We start from the raw sequence: 21,661 nt of genomic DNA on the forward strand, positions 1-21,661 counted from the left end.
AAAAAAAAAGAATGAAGGAGAGGAAGGAAGAGGAAGAGGAAGAGGGAGAGAGAACGGGAGTGCTGCTTTATTGCCCAGGCTAGAATGCAGTCTAAAAATGGGTATTGAAAACCTCTTTTATGCCAACAATTGTGCTTAATAATGGAGACAGGAAAAAATGAGGGAAGAAAATAACAAACAAGCAGGCAACGATATTTCATTTAAACCTGTAAGAAGGTGTGATGCGGTACTGATAAGAGTGTATATTTTGTGTATTTAAAGTGGAGAATTCTATAAATGTTTATTCAGTTTACTTGTTCTGGATCTGAGTTCAAGTCCTGGATATCCTTGTTAATTTTCTGTCTTGTTGATCTGTCTAATATTGATGTTGAAGTCTCCCACTATTATTGTGTGGGAGTCTAAGTCTCTTTATAAGTCTTATGTAACTGGGTATTCCTGTATTGGGTGTGTATATATTTAGGATCATTAGCTCTTCTTGTTGGATTGATCCTTTTACTATTATGTAATGTCCTTCTTTGCCTCTTTTGATCTTTGTTGCTTTAAAGTCTATTTTATCAGAGGCAAGAATTGCAACTCCTGCTTTTTATTTATTTATTTATTTTTGCTCTCCATTTGGTTGGTAAATCTTTCTCCATCCCTTTGTTTTGAGTCTTTGTGTATCCTTGCATGTGAGATGGATTTAGATGCAGCATACTGATGGGTTTTGGCTGTGTCTTTTGATTGGGGGAAAATTTAGGATTAATAATAATATATGTGAGTTTAATACTGCCATTTGATGTTAGCTGGCTGTTTTGCCCATTAGTTGATATAAATTCTTCATTATGTTGATGCTCTTTACTTTTTTGGTATATTTTTGAAAAGGCTGATACTGTTTGTTCCTTTCTATGTGTATAGACAACTTGAATTTAAGTAGGCTTTATTATAAAGTGCTTACTGACTTATTGAAGAGGGTGAGAAGGAAGGATCTGAGAAGAATGTTCCAGGAAGAATATTAAATGCAAATGTTAATGGGTTCCAGGCAGCTGACATATAAAATGCAAAGAACATTCCAGGTAGGGAAAAAGCTAAATATAAAGGGGAGTGTAATAAGCAAAAACTGAGGAGGGAGGCAATGAGAGGAAGGACCAGAGGCTTAGACAGAGTAATCACAATTTGAAGTAGTAATTTCAGAGGGAAGAGAGTTAGTTGAGCACAAAATGTATTAGGGTGACACAAAAGGCTCCTTTAAGGTTTCTGGTCCTGAATTTTTCCTATCTGCCTGTTACATGACTGCGGTAACACCTTAGGCATTCGGGTACAGAAACAAGTGATCCTCAGCCAAGGGGTGTGTGGTTCATTCCTATGTGGTACACAGTGAAAGTAAGAAAGTAAGTCTGCCGCTAAGCAGAGGTGGATCAGGTTTTGTGGGCCAGCCTGAAGTTATACCCTTTGGAGGTATTCTTTAAAAACAAATACAATTGTGAAGGTAAATTAACGACAGGGCCTTATATGCAAGTGAAAAACTATAAAAGCTGAATTTTGTTATTTCATAGTATATGTGCCTCTGTGTGCAAGGGTCTTGTGTAAGTAATAGATAAAAGGATATATTTCATTGGAAAAATCTGCAGTAAGTACAAATGAGTACACAAAAGAGCAATGGCTTTAGCTAAACTGAAAGTTTATATCCTGCCTAAATTTGGATTTTCTTATAAGGCAGTCTTCACTGCTTTGGTGACATTGTTATTAAATTTGTCATAACTAACAACTTTAACAACAGGTGTATATTAATATACTTTATATACAGATAAATTTCTGAGGCAGTCTAATATAATCTCAAAGACAGTACATATATTCATTGATATAAATTAATAATAAAGGACAGGAAGAAAATAAACATTAATAATCAGGGCCTTAATGACTATAATCTGTTGCTGTAAAATCGTTCTGGAATAGCAGCAACTTAATCACAGCAACATCTGCAGAATCGTGAAAGAACAAAAACACAAAAGTAGTGTATCTACTCTGATATAATGGGCCAACGTATGCAGGAGAAAAAGAGGAATGCTACCTAGGCAACCAAGGCAAGTTTAAGTGTTTCTACACAAACTGCCCGGATGTTCTGATGGAGATTGAAAAGCCCACTCACTACATTACAGCCATAGAAAAACAAAACATATTTTTATTCCTTCCACCTTTGAGCAGCCAAATTATAGGACTCAACTGTCCCTTAACTTTGAAAAGTTATAGTCAATGTACAGGACTTCAGTGTTAAAATGAAACTGTTAGTTAAGTGATCAAACATGTCTTCAGGGTTCCTATCTTAATCTATGGGTTCATGTTATGTAGATCCAATAAACAGTAAGAGCAATGGCCCACTTTTAAAAATAATACATATCATGTTACCATAAACCACAAAAGCTGGAGATGTAGCTTACTTCTGTCACTTTTTGTGGTGTAATGCTTCCTTCATATGGACAGCCCAGGGCACAAGACACATACCTAAATTAAAAGTAGAGCCTTATAAATATGCATGTGGTAAATAAGCCATTTCCATTTTATAAAAATTAAGAATTAGCCAAAACTGCATCAAGTAAATTTATTTTCCACTATTACTTCATTATTATTTTATACTTAGACCAAACCAAATAAAGTTTCGGGCATTTTCAATCAACTCACATTTTTATCTTTCTAAAATAATTACAATTTGATACATGTTTTTGATGGAGATGGAGATAAATTATACGTAATTATCTGGTGAAGTTACTCATACTATAGCACCATATTAACATTCAAAGTGGAAAATAGCAGTGAAATACATGGTTTTATTTAAACAATTACATACACTCAACTGCTAAATATCCAGGTCTTTGCAGACATAGAGGGAGATCACGTAGAAGACTAACTGAACTTTTCTCTTTACTCTCATCTGGATATTTTGGCCTTATTTAGATATAGTCATTAATCATCTAAAAGTCTTAAAACTGGGCATAGCCTCAGAGTTCCTCTCTCTCTCTCTCTCTCTCTCTCTCTCTCTCACACACACACACACACACACACACACACACACACACACACACACACACGGGTTTACCTAAATCATTCCAAACAGAAGAGTGACTAGTGTGTACAGAAGGCTCAGAATAAAGATATTTTCTAAGTTTCTTTGGTAACTCATTCTAATATAAAAAATCAAGCCTTTCCTGCAAAGACAAAGATCTATTTCAATCTTGAATATTTAAGCTTCAGGAAAAGTCTTCTTTAGCTGTTTTTTACTCAACATCGATCCCATTTTATTAAACTTACTTTAGAGACGTTTACAATTCTTATATTGAAATAATGCATAATGAGTCTCATATTTAGGAGTGAATGAAGCAAGCGGCAAAAAAGTGAGAGGGATGGTGGGAAATGAGGCTGAAGATCGAATATGTGGGGCCACAATATGAAAGCCTTTAGAAAGCGAAACCTCTGAATGCCATTCAAAGGAGTCTGGACTTTGAGATCACTCAAAATCACTTTAGGCAGTGAAAATTATTAGGTAAGGTAGTGGTAATATCAGATTTGTTTCTCAGAAATATAACTCTGTGGAGGCGCTGGAAGTAGATGACAGAGAAAAAAAATAAAGGCAAAAACACAAGACAATATATTTCCTTAACTCTAATATGCTATTGATTGGAAGATGCACTATGAATTTCTTAACAGTCTTTGGAGTAGAAAAATAAAACATATTCGATGATTCGGTACATAGCCATTGAGTCTAAGATGTAACCAGATTAGGTTATAGAAATTATGGAAGTGTTAAACTGTCAATTGACAATATGTTTTAGTATTAAATAAGCAGTTATGTAAGTCACTCAAGCAGTTATGAGGGATAGGAAAGGATAAAGAAGGACAAATTCAAGTAAAATTTGAAAGTTATGCCAGACAGGAAGCTCATCCTTCTGCTATTCCAATCACCATAATCTAAGTTTATACTTTAGGTTATCTGTACATTTAATCAAGATGTGTGAAAATAAAATGTTCTTATATGAACATAACACTGGAGAAGGTGGCTAAGGATGGAAAAGGAGGAAAAGTTTTAATACAAATGTCATGATTATAATAACATGCTAAAATATAAATACATTGATTTTTAAACCCAACACATCTAGATGTGAATAAATAGAAAATCCAAGCTATTCATTTACATGTTCTCCTTCTAAATGTGAAAAACAAAATAAACATAAATCCAAAACAAAACATCTCCTGCATTTTCCAATTATTATTTGTCCACAGCTAACACTTCATTGACAGAATCTTAACCTTCTATGTGAGCAATTTTGTTTCTATTCAAATTTTCCCTCCTGGACATTTCTGTGCCTATGTTTCTGAGATCTTCACACTCTGTTGCATTTCATGTTCATGTGCTCTTCTCTATCTTGTGAGAGGACATTGTTTTGATATTGTCACACATGGGGCTACTTTCTTCATAGCTAATTTGATGGTTCTCAGCTATGTTCCCTTAACTGTATACTTTAACATTCTAAAGCAGAAATTGGTACACGAAGGCCCAGAGGCCAAATCCTGCCTATCACTCTTTTATAAATAAAATTCTATTAGAATACAGCCATGCTCATCTGTTTGCATACTTATCGATGGCTGCTTTTATACTACAGAAGGAGTTGAGTTGTTGCAACAGAAATCATCTAACCCACAACACCTAAAATGTTATTGTCTGGGCCTGTACAGTAAGCTTGTCAACCCTTTCTAAAAAAGTTCAGCCACTTTTCCTGAGTGTGAAAAGGCCTCCACCATCATGAATATAAACTGAATTATCTTCTCTGACAAGTGGCCAAAGCTGGCTTCTGGACTTCTGCTCTTCTCTAACAATCTATTACCATGGTTCTCAACCTTTGCTTCACAGGATCACCTTGGTGCTTTAATAAAGACAAAAACTGATGCTTAGGATATGTTCCAAAACAATTAAACCAGAAACCTAGGGAATGAAATCCAACCACCAATATATTGTTTTCTATAATTTTTTCAAGTTCTATTATGCCGCCAACATTGAAAAATTACCCAACCATTAGCAATACTGCCTCACCTGGATTGTTCTACTGATTCCCTGTGTAAAAAGCTATAGTACATTGACCTGACAGTATCTAACTAATCTCAAGAATTTCCTCACTACTGTCCCATAACATATTTGTTCAACCTTGATTGCCTGGTGGTGAAGTTTTACCCAGACCCGTTCCAAATAATTTCTGCTTTTCTGAAGCTGCAAACTCCAGTTTCTCCATTTATTTATTTATTTTTTCATCTTACCCTTAATTCTGATTCAATGTTTTTGACTTAACTCAATGGTAGTTATTTCAGCAAGAGCCTGAATGGTAGATGTTGTAGACTGTTTTGTCAATAAACAGTTTTATTTCATTTTCATTCTTGAACTATAGTTTGACTAGGTATAGAATTCTATGTTGACAGTTATCTTGGCACTTTGAATGTATTATTTCACTCTATCTGGTCTCAGTTATTGCTGATAAGAATTTTTCTTTCAAGCTAAATTTATGGTAATCTATTTTTCTCTACTGTTTCTAGGATTATGTGTTTCTATCTTACCTGCATTTTGCTATTAGCTATCTCAGGATTTGCTGTACTTATTCAATATTAACATTAATGCTTTTCCTAATTTCTAGAAAACTCTCAAGGTGCTACCTTTTGAACATATTTCTCATATCTATTTTCTCTGATTTCTCCATATGGAAATTCCTCTAGGCATTTTCTACTAACCTCATTTTTACAATTTCTGTTAATTTATTGTCTGGGCTTCATTCTTACAATTTTCTCAAATCTTAATTGTAAGCTAAACTGCATATAATCTACTGTTCAATTAATTAATTCACTTTTGTATTTTAATGAATATGTTTCCATTTATAGATAATATTTTGTTAAATACTAATTTCGTGTTCTGTAAAGATCTGTTCTTAACGCTCTTCCTTTGCCTCTATAAACGTTTTATATGGTTAACTTACAATCTCTTTTTCAGATTGTTCTGCTGCCTTCTGTTCTGATAAAGTTTCTTTCTGCTGTTTCCTGTGTTTATTTCATTTGTCTTATGTTAGTTTGTTTTCTCATGTGCTTTATAGCTGTTATTGCAAGTGCCATTTCATGGTAATTTTAGTTTCTGTAGGAATTCTTTGAGCATCTTGAGTTATTTTAATGATCCTATCAAAGGAATCTGATTGCTTTCTGCCCTTACACCATGGAATTTATCAGTTTTTGAACAAATTTCAACCCTAATTTCTTAGTTTGAGTTTCCACAATTCTTATGTGTCATAAATCTACAACCCATAGAAATAGCTGGCATGGGTTCCGTTGACTTTGCATGGGAAAGGTGGTACTGCCAGACTCCAAGAAATAGTTCCAAATTCATACCTTCGCAGAACATCTAATTTTTCCCATGTAGACCTTAAAATCCCATTACCACACCACTAGGTACTCTTTCTTGGATAGATACCTCCATATGCTTCTGTGGTATCGACATACATGACTGCTACATCTGCATTGATGAAACCCGAGACTTTTTTTTTTTTAATTTTCTGAGCTAGGTGATATGTTTTAAAAGTTATAAAATTTGTGTTTCTGTAATGAGAATGGCAAAGGGGGTCTTTGTGTCAGCTAAGTCCTCCATAATCCCCCTCGTTCACCGTTATGTCAGTTACCCCAGGATCAACCCCAGAGTTCCTCATGCATATTACAAGCTTGATGTATTCACATAGCATATGTAGTTAAACATGTCTGAAATGGTCACCATTCCTATTTCTCTTACATAAATCTGTTTTCCCTCCATTTGCCATTTTTAAAAATGACATCGTTATTCTGAGGGTCAGTCCTGCTATGTCACTTGATAGTCACCTTTGCAAACTTACTCAATAACTAAAAGTTAGCTGATTCTTCCCCTCCAGCCTCTGTGGCATTCAGCCTCTGCCAGCAGCAGCTTGAATGTACAGAACCATTCCCAGTATCCCTCTCCTAAGTGCTCTCCTTATTTCTAGTCCCGTGTCTCGATTTTACTTCAATTTCTAGTGTTAAAATTATATTCGCAGGGCATGGATTAAATTGCATATTTTCCACTTCAAAAATCTTTAATGGCTTGCTGTTTTCTACTGAATAAACTGGTATTCAAGTTTAGCAATCTGTGAAACCCCAATCTAACTTTCCACCTTTCTTTTACTATACACCCACACACAAAAAACTTTATTTCAATAAAAGTAAACTTCTTTCTATTACCCAAACATTTCCTGAGATTTCACTTCACTCTGTCTTTGCTCTTTGTAGATTCCATGCCCTGCCTGAAAAAAAATTATTACTTTTATTATGTTTTCACACACTCATATATTTTTAATGACTTCATTGTACTGGTACCTTCTTTATGAAGTTTCTCTAAATCACTCCAGAGATTAGAGTTAACTTTAAACTTTAATAGTATGTATCGTTCTCTCTCTTAATGTATTTGCTGGTTTGGGCAGTACAATCATTATTTTTGTACATAATTTATTTTCTCAATCTGCTAAAAACTCTTTGAAATTATGCTGAATTTTCATTTTCATGGCCCACATGGTATCACAAGACAATCACTGTTTAAAACAAATACAGTCATCCCTCAGTATTTAGGGAGGATTCTTCCTACAGACTTTGAATCGTCTCTGAATTACTTGTAATACCTAATGCAATGTAAATACTATGTAAATAGTTGCTATAATGTATTTTTATTTGTATTTTAAATGTTTTTCTTTTCTTTCTTTTTTTTGAGGCAGAGTCTTGCTCTGTTGCCCAGGCTGGAGTGCAGTGGCGTGATCCTGGCTCACTGCAACCTTTATCTCCCAGGTTCAGGTGATTCTCCTGCCTCAGCCTCCTGAGTAGCTGGGATTACAGGCACCCGCCACCAGGCCCAGCTAATTTTTTTTGTATCTTGAGTAGAGACAGGGTTTCACCATGTTGGTCAGGCTGGTCTCAAACTCCTGACCTTGTGATCCGCCCTCCTCGACCTCCCAAAGTGCTGGGATTACAGGCGTGAGCCACCGCACCCAGCCTTAAATGTTTTTAAAATATTTTTGATTCATAGTTGGCTGAATCCCTAGGTGCAGAACCCATGGATATTGAGGGTCTACTGTACTTAATTGCTATTTCTTATATGAATAAATACAAAAATATGTTAGTTAAAATGTAATTTTTACCTTCTGAATCCTTGTCTAAGACATTCCTAATTTTCACAGTAAACAAATAGGTAAGGGATATTTATGTTCTCAATCCTGTAGCCAGAAATAATAGCACATATTTGAGAGACCAGAACTTGGAGCTGATTTTTTAAACATTATTCAGATGACATAATAATCATCAGCCATATTGAAACTAATCTGACTAAAATTAACAAAAACACAGCATTACAATAAATCCTGTGGAAGTGAACATGTATTGTTTTACTTGCATTTGTGCTTGTTGAGGTCATTTTTAATGGTGCATAAAAATATGATAAACAAGACTTTAGACGTTTCAGTCTTTAATAATCTTACCTAGAATAACTAAATCATGAAAAAGAATTTACAGTTAGGCCTTATCCAGGCCCCCCTTCTCACTATTATCCCATATTCCTCCAATAATCCTGGCAAAAATTCAAACAAAAAGTATAAATAAAAGCCATGCATAAATGTCACAAACATTTGGAGTGGAGTCAATTATTGCTTATCCTCAGAAGAGGACAATGCCAGGAGTGATGAAATTACATGTAATCGCAAATAAGGGGAATTAAGGTATATAAGCATAGGAGCTACTTCACTACATTCATGCAGAATACACCATCCCATAAGCAACACAAAATAACATGCCATTATTATTAAGTGAATGAACAATACATTTTGAGAGTCTGTAATACATTTACCACTGTGGATAACATACAAATTAAAGACTATTTCTTAGCCTCAAGGGGGAATTCTGCTAAGATTCAGTTTTTGCTCTAGAATACTTGACTGATTTTATTTCTCCTAAGCCTAATATTAAAATACCATGTATTTAAAATGTCTTCTATATAAACTGTGATCTCTCTATAAATATGTGCAAAGTTTAGAAAAAACGTTCATGTACTTTATACATACTTCTGTTCCTAAAGCTGTATATGCCTGTGAGGTTAATTAATTAATCTACTTAGTTCCTGATGAAATTAAAAAGTAAATTTGTATTTAATATTTTAGGGTTTTCTTTGAAAGAAAATGGCATAACCTCCTTCAGCAGTTGATCCTTGGAAAAGTTGCTCCATAAAATATTTAAACATATGTGGAGCTAGAGGTTTGCTTAAAATTTTGTAAACTGCCCAATAAATCCATTTTACCAATGGCAAAACTGAGCCTCAGGTAAATTAAATAGTTTGCAGAATACAAATAGAGTAAACTACGGAACTAGGCTTTAAAATCAAACTGTCGGTCCAACTTGAAGGCTGGGTCTTTCTACTACATCAAATTAGCTGTTTACAAAGAGAAAGTTTCTTTGTGTCAAGCTCAGATTCCCACAATAAATACAAGTTCAGACCCTGGGAAGCCACACATGGAGACTGGTTCAGGCTGATTTTTACATTATCTGTACCTTGATCTTATTTTCTGTCATACCTTTTGAAACTTTCTATAGCTTTTTGCTGTCTATTTGTATTTTACCTCTTTAGTTGATAAACTACCTCATTTTATTCTTTGTGGTTTTACCTCTTAAAATGATGGATCCTTAATTATATGGCCTCAGCCCCACCCATAGCCATGTGGAAAAGTGTTGGAGTCCCATACTGGTATAGTAGCCTTCCTTTATATGAGGTTTCACTTTCTGCAGTCTCAGTTATGTGCAGTCAACCGTGGTCTGAAAATAGGAAATGGAAAATTCCAGAATAAACAATTTATAAATTTAAAACTGTGGGCCACTCTGAATAGCATGATGAAATCTCATATCATACCATTTGAGATGTGAATCTTCCCTTTGACCAGCATATAGATGCATCCAGCCCATTAGTCACTTAATGATTCTCTCAGTTATGAGATCGACTGTATCTCAGTACCTGTGTTTAAGAAACACTGGTTTTACTTAATAATGGGCCCAAAGCCCAAAAGTAGTGATATTGGCAATTTGGATATGCCAAAAAGAAGCTGTAAAATACTTACTTTAAGTAAAATGGGGAAAGTTATCAACTTAAAAAAAAAAGAAAAAAAATATTGTACTAGAGGTTGCTAACATCTATGGTAAGATTATAAAACTCTTATCAATAGAATTGTGAAGAAGGAAAAAATAAATTCATGCTGGTTTTGCTGTTGTACCTCAAAGTGCAAAAATTACAGCGACAGTATGTGATAAGTTCTTAATTAAGATGGGAAAGCCATTAAATTTGTGTGTGGAAGAAATTAATAGAAAACAAGTTCTGACTGAGGATCGTGTGTTGTACCAGAAAGCACTAAGCCTGTAAGAATTCAGCAAGGCATCTCCTGAAACTGATGACTCTAAGCCATTACTACAGGTAGAGGATATTTACACGGATTCAGAAATAGGTTTGGACTCAAACATACAAAAATTACTGGAGAGGCTACATCTGCAGATTAAACTTTATTATACACATGTATGTAAAGGAAAAAAAAAACAGTATATATAGGGTTTGGTATAATAATATCCAAAGTTTCAGGCATCCACTTGGGGTCTTGGAATACATCTCCTGTGGACAGGGGACTACTCTAAGTATCCTTTGGGACAATTCAACTGGGACCTGCTTGGCAGACTCCCTGCTCCCTGAGCCCTCAAACTAAACGCAATTCAACATCTGAGTATATTCCCAATGATCTGGGCCAGACACTTCAGGTAATGTTTCAGGTTCCATTTTATGATGATTTATTTTGTTTGCTCTTCAGAAAAAATTTGTAAAACAGTCTCTGTTTATAAATAGCATGATTATGTATAAAATATTATTTTATTCACCAAATTAAACCAATTTGTAGTTCAAGGGACTTTTCTCAGAGTTGTGTATTTCCTGGCTTTTGACTCTGTCTCTAACTAGCCAAGCTCTCAAATTTTTAATGATCCACTTAAATCTCAGAGACCCGAAACTTACGTAACTGTGTAGTTTGTTCTCTTCTGTTCAAGAAGAAAGGCATTTTATTTCATAGCTCCCATATTATATTTTATATACTTCAATGGCATGTCTGCTTTTGAAAACAATAATTAAAAAAAACAAAGTATCAATGTTAAATTCAGCTGCTAGAAACCAAACTAATCTTGCCTTTTTGATCTGGTGCTAACACTTTAATTGCCACTTTTTTTTGGCCTACCCACTCAACATGTTTAACTTCCAGGTTGTCTGTACGGTTGATTGATGAGTCTAGAAGTGAGAACTTCGAAGGACTGGCCACATGAAATGACTGGTGAAAAGCGGATTCTAAACATCAGTAAATTTGAGAAGCTCAGTCTAACACGGCCATCTTCTAGCCCTAGTTTAAAGAAGTCCTATATTTGGAGGGCCTGGTTAACAAGGATAACTTTGTTTAATTCAGTTGTCCACAAATTTTTGAACCATGAATTCTCTCCTTACCTCTATCTCCACCACTGTCTTAATTTTAATGTAATCCTACTCAACATATTTGAGTAATCCTTTGGGAAAATCTGATTAGATATTTGCAAGGTAAAGCACTGCGCTTGGCTCATTTCAATCCCTAACTACATTTTTTAAAAATAAATTTTTGATTCAATTTTGAATTAATTGAAGAATGCCTAAGATTAAATCTGTTTTTTATTGAATTATGTCAAAAAAGCTGAATACAATTAAATATGAATGTACCTAATGCTTAGTATTTCTGATCTTCATTCACAGTGTTTCTCCCAGATATTCTTTGTGTTCTAATTTCATATGAATGATGTTTTTTTTTTTATTTTTTAAATTTTATTATACTTTAAATTCTGGGGTATATGCAGGTTTGTTAAATAGTTATACACTTGCCATGGTGGTTTGCTGCATCCATCACTCCATGATCTACATTAGGTATTTCTCCTAATGCTATCCCACCCCTAGCTCCCCTCTTCCTGACAGGCCCTAGTGTGTGCTGTTCCCCTCCCTGTATCCATGTGTTCTCATTTTTCAACTCCCACTTATAAGTGAAAACATGCAGTATTTGGTTTTCTGTTCTTGTATCAGTTTGCTGAGAATGATTGTTTCCAGCTTTATCTGTGTCCCTGCAAAGGACATGAACTCATCATTTTTTTATGGCTGCATAATATTCCATGGTGTATATGTGCCACATTTTCTTCATCCAGTCTATCTTTGATGGGCATTTGGGTTGGTTCTAAGTCTTTGCTATTGTGAACAGTGCCTCAATAAACATAGGTGTGCGTGTGTCTGTAATAGAATGATTTATAATCCTTTGGGTATATATCAAGTAATGGGATTGCTGGGTCAAATGGTATTTCTGGTTCTAGATCCTTGAGGAATCGCGATACTGTCTTCCACAATGGTTGAACTAACTTACACTCCCACCAACAATGTAAAAGCATTCCTATTTCTCCACATTCTCTTCAGTATCTGTTGTCTCCTGACTTTCTAATGATCACCATTCTAACTGGTATGAGATGGCATCTTCTTGTGGTTTTGATTTGCATTTCTCTAATGACCAGTGATGATGAGCTTTTTTTATTTGTTTGTTGGCTGCATAAATGTCTCCTTTTGAGAAGTGAGAGGTAGATCTTTTGCCCACTTTTTGATGGAGTTTTTTTTTTTCTTGTAAATTTAAGGTTTTTGTAGATTCTAGATATTAGTCCTTTGTCAGATGGGTAGATTACAAACATTTTGTCCCATTCTGTAGGTTGCCTGTTCACTCTAATGATAGTTCCTTTTGCTGTGCAGAAGCTCTCTAGTTTAATTTGATCCTATTTGTCTATTTTCGCTTTTGTGGCCATTGCTTTTGGTGGTTTAGTCATGAAGTCCTTGCCCATGCCTTTGTCCTAAATGGTATTGCCTAGGTTTTATTCTGTTGTTTCTAAATAAAAGTAAATTTGCAAAAGCTTTTGAAGAATTTGTAGTAAAGTTAATCTCATGATAAAAGCTTGTAAATGTTCACTTTTCTATTTCATATGATGTACAACTCTCTTTTCATACTTATTAAATTTACTTTGTTACATACTTGTTTCACACTGACATCATATAAAATAAAAGAAAAAAAGCACGTTAAAAATAATTTTAAATTATTGTAAGTGACTGTATGGACTATGAACATTTACCATTCAACCACAATCTGTGCTGAATTAATTTCACACCTAGGGACACCATTAAGTTTCTTGAAATTACTTGTGTAAATTACAAATCTACTTCTTGCCCAGGTATGGCAAGGCATAATCTAGCAAATGAATATTTAATAATGAAAAGATATTAATGCTAATTATATGAGAAATGATGAAACACATTCTTACCTTAAAATGTCTACATGGAGGCTATTTAGACACAATTGCACAAACCCAGCTTACAAATATTAACTGCTGCTTGGTATGTGTTATTTTTGCACACAGCAGTGCCAGAATAATATATAAAGCTAAAAATGTATAAACCATTAAACAAACCATATATATGAAAGAAAATAGCTTTAACAGATGTCTTATTTTAGAGTTTTATGTACCAAATTTTGGTGGCACATAATGATGATGGAATCATACTTCCAGACCTAGGCCCTAGTTTAACAGTAGAATTTGGAAAGGAATTTCTGTGGGCAGCTTCTTGCTGCCCACCTACAAGAATATGATGCTATAAATGCAAGTGTTCCATAGAGGTAGATCATCCAATGGAAGGGATTTGATACATTTGTCACAAGAAACGCTGTCTACTAGTCACAGTGTACTTAAAAATGGAGCCCTAAATCAGGAGATTCATTATCTCACTTACCAAGACTGGTATTATCTTCAGGATCAGAATTTGAGTCCACACTGAGATTCCACATTAGACGAGGAGAACATGAAACACAGACTCAATGCATTGTGACTGGTCTGGCTAACTCAGCAAGCAGGTTGCAAGGTTTTGAATAAATGTGTTTAGTTACAAAGTATCTCTCAAAGAAAAAAAAAAAAAAAACAGTGTTTTAAGCGAGAATATTGTGCCCTGACTTCATGGCACCTAGGAAGATTGCCATTTTAAAGGATAAGAATTATATAGAGATGAATTAGTTAAAAAAATAACTAAACACAGATTCATTACAGTTCTAGGAAAATCTGACTCCTTACCTCCTCCTAAATATTAAGCACATTTTATTTTAAAAAATGACAAAAGTATGACATTATCACATCTGACAATTGTCTTTGTTTTTCTGTATCTAAAAGTAATCTATGCTTGTCTGTATTAGTTGAATTACTAATTTGCCTTCAACCATTACCATTATTTCACATCTTTATCTGGAAATTAAAAAAAAATTAACAGGTACAATTCACAGATACATATTTTAAAATCTTATATTTTTTAAAACAATGAATGAATAATTTTATGTGGCTCATAGGAGTAATGTTAAATATGCTCTTCTCTGAACTTTCAGTATAAACTTTCAGAAGGTTAGTCATGAATCAAATCATTCTAGGCTATTTTATAAGAGAAGTATAAGATGTAATTATGTAAAAAACTTTCATGGTTTATGCTTTAATATACAAACTTGCTGACCTTGTAATTTTATAATTTCTATTTATAAGCATTTTAACCATGAAATTAATAATGGCAACTTACTGAGAATTTAATTTTTATTTTATTTTATTTTATTTTATTTTATTTTATTTTATTTTGCGGCGGAGTTTCGCTCTTGTTTCCCAGGCTGGAGTGCAATGGCGCGATCTCGGCTCACCGCAACCTCCGCCTCCTGGGTTCAGGCAATTCTCCTGCCTCAGCCTCCTGAGTAGCCTGGATTACAGGCATGAGCCACCATGATCAGCTAATTTTTTGTATTTTTTAGTAGAGACGGGGTTTCACTATGTTGACCAGGATGGTCTCGATCTCTTGATCTCGTGATCCACCCGCCTCGGCCTCCCAAAGTGCTGGGATTACAGGCGTGAGCCACCGCACCCGGCCGAGAATTTAATTTTTAAATTAACACTCTCACAAAGAGTGAGCATGTGATTAATATCACTTCAATAAAGAGAAGTTGGTAATCACTTTAGACCAAAAGTAATACATTCTGAACTTCTTATATATTAAAGCACTACTTCATATCTTGAAGTATTTCCATTTTAAAAGGATCCTGGCAAGCCAGTAAATACCATTGATAAAGGGAAAATAATCACTTTTGTCCCAGGCTTTTATTTTTCTTTGCCTTCTTAATTTTCTAAAATTTAGAAAGTTAATATAAAAATTACCTAGATGTTTAAAAATGTCACATGTACTGCCCACTAAAAATAAAATCCAAAGTGCATACATTTCATTTTTCATTCACATATAATGCATATGCACCAGTAGTTAGCTGACTCTGCATTTTATGTCACTGATTTGGCATGGTATCTTTTTACAATGTGTCCCAGATGTTACGTAAAGTTCTGACCATGTGTTAAAAATGTGTACACATGCATGTGTTGTATGTGTGTTTCAGAGGGTGTGTGGGGGAATTTAACAATAGCCTTCACAACTCTAACAAAAGCTACTATTTAGACCATATGAAAGTTTACTATTTTATAAAATTTAAATAGTGTTAGTGAGCTTTCATAAAACGTGTACTACTTTATCGCCTTTAAAGCGGACAACTGATGACATAAATTTTCTGGATGATTGTCAAGTATGTGTTGATGCAGCTGTTGCCATGCAAGACATGCTGAAGCATCTACTGCAGTTTCAACTAGTTGAGCATGGCTTCCTTCATGAAATAGGTACTAATAGCTTATGACTTACAGTGATGGATATCTAAAATATAGATTGCCAGTAAAAATAAAATCTTATTTAAACTTTGTAAAAGTTGTGGGAAGGAAGAAGATATTTTCAACTACACAAAGAGGTACTGAATTCAAATAATGAAAGGCATATTTCTGAAAATGAAAAGTGTTTCAGAAAATTCAGGAGTTGTTCTCCAAAGGTACAAAATACACACTGGAAAACATACATTTGTCTATAGTATAATTCTATAGTAAGTCTCCAATGTACTCTACGCATTTGGTTTTACTGTGGGTCACTTCTTGTTCGTCAAAGCCTGAAAAACTTTTTAAGCCACAGCACAATTAGAAGTTTTCATTTTTCTGCTGAGGCAATATTATTTGTCAAACAATGAGTATTAAGAGGGTTTAGATTTTTATTAGCTCAATTACATTATTGCATTTTACAAGAGAAAGCTAAGATGATAACAACTTACTTCCTATAACTTATATTTGCAACCATCTTTCAACACTAAAAAAACCCTATTTATTTGAAAAGCAAGCCTCATGAGCACTTTCCTTCTTACAGTCATATGCCTTTTAATTTTCCAATGAGAAAAGCTTATACTCCATACTTCAAACACATATTGAAATAGGATACGGTCTTCATCTTTATTTTAAAGAAAATAGAGATAACATTTATATTTGAATTGAATCTATCCCCAGCTTTCAACCTTCTATTACCAGTTGTTATGCACTTTATCTTGTTAACATATGTGTTCATCATATCTCCATATTTATAAAATTAATACAAAAAAAGCTAATGGCTTAGAAACAAATTCTCCCCTAAGTAACACACACACACACACACACACACACACACACACACACACACACACGCATTATAGGTTTCACAGCAGATAGACCTGGTTATAATACTTGAGGCAACTATTGGTCCTGGAAGGAGGCAATCACCAAGGCAGATTTTTCCCTCTCTCTCTTCTCTCCCTCTATATCTCTCATCACTGCTAGGAGCCTCTGGTTTCCATTCCTGCTTTCTGTCACTCTGTCTTGTCACTGATTTGCATGTGGCTCCATCCTAGGAACCCCAAAATAGTCAACTCAGTGACAAAATCACATCGTATTTCAATAAAAGAAACCATGTTTGATATTCCATTTCTAAATTCCTGAGAGAGAATGTTAGGTTTGTGGATCTTGGATCAGTTTTTCTTTTCTATGTCCTGTAATTGACATCTCTTAGAATGAACAGCTGGTAAGTTTCTACGAGAAAAAGGCAAGGTGAGGAGAAAAGGATTGATATATCTGATACACTTGAATTTACAGAAAACATATATAATAGAGTAGTAGAGAACTAAAAATTTATATTGATCTTCCATAAGCAATTTATCAAGTATTTTTAAACAGTGTTCTGCAAGATACTCTGCAGGTGCTTTAGAATCACCCAGAGGAAGTAAAGAAATCAGCCATTGAAGGGCAGAAAGAATAGGTAAAATGATGGGCCCAATTTCCCAGAGCAGCTCAGAGGCTTAAGTTTATGTCTGCTGTATTCTATTGAAGTTCTGCATGAAATACTCTTTGAAGAAAAAGTCATGTTTAAAAAAAAAATATTTGGAAACCACATTAGATGATTCTCTTCCAAAAGCTGTTGTGAGTTTATACCAACTTATGAGTACATGTAGGCTGATATAAGAACGTGTTAATAAAATAGTTAATACTACCAGATTTACATGCTAGTTCCTCTCATTTCAATTGCATTACACATTCCATAAGCTAGATACTCACTAATAATCATAAATGATGTTAATGAGATATAACTATATAGTTGCCCTGATTAAAGTAGAAATATGATATTCTATGTATAGTTTTATAAATGATATAAGAATGTCTAGATAATTTATGAGTAAGCTTTAACAATAAACATTAACAAAAAAAATTGTGGGATTTCATACATACCCTCGCACTGGAATATTCATGTGCCTTGCAGACTTAACAACCTCCTCAAACTTTCCCATGCTTTCTTCAATGGAACAGTTAATGTTCTTCTTGCTAAAGGATTCAGATGCAGCTCCAAAAACTGATATCTCAGTGGCTCCAGCAGCAACCTGAAAAATACATAATTTACAGCCAAAGCTAGTGATTTCAAAAATGTAAATGATGGTGGTAGAAGAAAGTAGAACTACTCTATGAAGGCATACATGTATTCTTGAACATTTGCCTTAGAATTTAAAATTGGATTCCTCTTATCTTGCCACATATACTCTTTTGAAATGTAAATATATTTTATTATAACAGAATAATCCACAAACTGCAGTATTCATAAGTCTGTGAGGCACAAAAATCACAATGAGGTTGTCCTATTTAATTTTGCCTTTTATAAATGATGTTTTAACTTCAGAAATACTACAACTCTAATTATGGAAAATACTAGAACCCCAATAAAACTTTCTCCTCCATGAAAAGTTATTTTCAAACCAATTATTAAAATGGAGGATACTGAACACTTTGTTTTCCTTCTCTTCCTACAATTCAACAGAAAAATATTTTTCCAATCATCATTTAGATTTTGCCCCCAGTTTTTCTTTGATCTCCTAACTTAGCTTTTATTGTTTTGTATCCTGACTTTTACAAATACACTCTTGTGTACCTAATGCTTTGATCCTTTTGCCAGTCTTTAAATCCAAAATATTAATCCAATCAATTTACTTTTTGCATCTTTTGTCAACTTTATTCCTTCCTCCAGGCTTCTCCAATGACTTGCTTTCAAATGTCAGGTCTCTTAGTCTTTCGGCTGGATTTTTAAGACCTTCTGTTAATGTATTTCTAGCATTTGGCCTTTGTTCTCCCCTCTTGCTAATCCCCCATTAATATATGAAGGGAGAAAAACCTAAAAACTACCTTTTCATCTTTCCTTAAACATTTAAAAAATATTGGCTTCCCTGACTCTGTCCAAAATAAATTTTTAATTTCTAAAGTAAAAACCCTATTAGTGAACATCTACTATTTGTCTGTACTGTTTTTAGTACTATGGATGTGCTTTTTGTAATCAACAGACAACTATGTAAACTAAGCATTGTGATGCCCATTGTACAGATGAAAGAGCTGTAGCACAAAAAAAGGTAAATACTTAGTGTAACATTGCACAGGGAATAGAAGTTCTGGAGTCATGTTTTGAGCACAGAACTGCTAAAAGGTAAATACTTAGCGTAACATTGCACAGGGAATAGAAGTTCTGGAGTCATGTTTTGAACACAGAATTGCTAAAAGGTAAATACTTAGTGTAACATTGCACAGGAATAGAAGTTCTGGAGTCATGTTTTGAGCACAGAATTGCTTAACTCCCAAGTCAAGATTAGTTCTACTCCACTGTTCACCCCCTAAGTTAACATCAGGGTGTCATTTCAGTATCTTCTTCAGTGTAAGTTACGTGGTTTATTTTGTTACGACTACTATGACACCAAAGTTACAATTTTTTAAATGACTTTTTAAACAATGCAATAAAGATTTCATCAAATCAAACCCAAGGGAAAAATAAATGGTTCTAACCAAAATACACTAACAGGTTATATGCTGATTACTTAATATCGCACAACCTCGGCTTTACATAATACAGTTTCACATACAGAAGTGAAAAATATTCATTAATACCAGAAATAGCTGCTGTTCAATATTTGCAATAAGCCCACATAAGGGTAATACCTTAAAATTGAAGAGACTCTTCTCATATGTAAAATTATTAAAGCCTTATTTAAATTTTATCAATTTCTAAGTAACAGAGGATCAAAAGTAACAAACCAGGAGATAAATAGGGAAAGTAACTAGAGCCAGATACAATGACAATTAGCCTCACCTAGAGGTAGAAAATAACAGACACAAAAAGCTGACCAACAAAGGTTGACAAAAATAATTTAAAAATTCAGCAACAATTATAACTATAAAAATGGCTTGAGAAATGCTTAAATAGTATTCTATATTATTTAACAAGAAGCACAAAATACACTTCTAAAAAATTTCATGAAAATGCAGAATTTTACTTTTTGTGTTTTAATTTTTGAACAGTTAAACTAGAAGAGCCAGGTATACAGATCACTTGAATCCCCAATGCTGTGAGGATATGGAGCTCTATGTCTTCATGTTAGTACATTAGCATATATTTATATTACAGGAGAGTTATATATGACACAATTTTAACTTTGTAAATATCTTTAAAACTATAAGAGGCGTATAAATTTTAGAAATATTAGTAGCACACTTACAGCACGCTGAAAACCCTGAAGATTAGGAGTAAGGACAGGATAGCGAACTCCTGGATATTGACGAATGCCTTTCATTACTTCAGTGTGATCAGCCATCTTAAATACACAATAGTTATATGTAAATATGTAACTTCTAATATGAAGAAGAGAATATAAAATGAGAATCATTTTAGTTTCAGGTAGGTTATAGTTACATAGGTACAGTAGTTAGGCTTTTTAAATTAATATCTGAAATTTAAAAATTATGCCAGTGAATATAAAGAAAAATAGTTCTCAGTGTCATACATGTATAATAAGTAGAGATGAATTTAACCACTTTACAGAATGGGATCTGGTAAAATGAGTTATTGCAGATAGGAATTTGGAACTTTACTATTTTCACTTGACCAATCTTCATTCTCTTTCTTTCATTTCATGGTCCAAGGTTGAAATACTCCTGAGATTGGCAAGAGTTTGAAAAGCAATACGCTCTTCATTTACCATCAACATGAAAATTTTATGTTCAAATAATTTTCAGTGTATGAATTTTTACAACGTTTAGTAAAATTTAAATTACACGTCTTCTTTAGTATAATTTAACAAGGCTGAGATCCTAGGATGTTATTTGGTGAGCATTGGTGTTTTAGTTAGTAATAGTTATAAAGTTTTATGTAGTACTTTCATAGTATTACCACATTCTCATATGTGAACAAATTAATATAGTAGGTAGAGCTTTCATCTGAAAAATTTAACCTCCCCATCAACGTTTTGTTTTCTATATCTCTAAAAGCTCAACTTTGAATTAAAATATCAAATTTACCCATTTGCCACAAAGTCTATGAAATAGCTTCTTAAAACAATAACTATTAATCAGATCCCATAATCATCACACAGAGAAGTTACAATTGACATAGCCATGAGCCTTGCATATTTAAAAATAATAAATTATGGCATGAACAATAAATATGAGGAATAATATGTAAGCAGTGTAAAGTATACAAAATGAGCATGGAACAAGCTGTGAAAACACACCAAGCCACAATTAGAATCCTCAATATAGAAATGGCAGAAATAGGTCTATTGGGTTTTCTTTATATATCTTGGCTTGTTATCATCAGAATGCATTATTTTCAAATTTAAAAAATTAAAAACAATCCAAATGAAAATGCTTTTTCAAATATAGCTAAACACATTTGAAAAATATTACAATATTAAATATAACAATAAATATTAAAATATTTACTCCTATTGATCCTCTTGTCAACTCTCAAATGTTAGCAGAGTTAAGTTTAATGCTTTCAATTAGTATAATTTGAATTATTTAAATGAGTTTTTAAACACATACGAATTTGAAATTAAATACCTAAGATGCAAAAAGGTACCTTCCTTTGACTGCCATCGTGCCTTATTGACCTTTAAGCTTTCATGTTTCATTCATAAACACATTTATTTGTGTTTACCAGGTGATCCTGTCTCACTTATTTCCATGCTGTTGTAACCACTATCCCTTACAGCACCCTTTCACTTCTTTTCCAAACACTATCTACCACATTCATTTACAATGCATAAAATTTCATTTC

At 33.7% G+C, this 21,661-nt stretch overlaps 1 protein-coding gene across 1 annotated transcript in view; it reads right to left on the minus strand.

Moving 5' to 3' along the window:
- The window catches only part of HMGCLL1 (3-hydroxymethyl-3-methylglutaryl-CoA lyase like 1), a 151,292-nt gene that overhangs the window by 69,227 nt on the left and 60,404 nt on the right, over positions 1-21,661 (minus strand). Inside the window, exons 4-6 of the mRNA XM_017542921.2 lie at positions 20,103-20,198; positions 17,803-17,951; positions 2,415-2,478 (exon numbers count right to left, since the gene is read on the minus strand). Coding sequence (XP_017398410.1) covers positions 2,415-2,478; positions 17,803-17,951; positions 20,103-20,198 — 309 coding nt within the window. The remainder of the gene's footprint in view (positions 1-2,414; positions 2,479-17,802; positions 17,952-20,102; positions 20,199-21,661) is intronic.

Source organism: Cebus imitator, unplaced genomic scaffold (assembly GCF_001604975.1).
Source record: "Cebus imitator isolate Cc_AM_T3 unplaced genomic scaffold, Cebus_imitator-1.0 Scaffold148, whole genome shotgun sequence".
Taxonomy (NCBI): Eukaryota; Metazoa; Chordata; class Mammalia; order Primates; family Cebidae; genus Cebus; species Cebus imitator.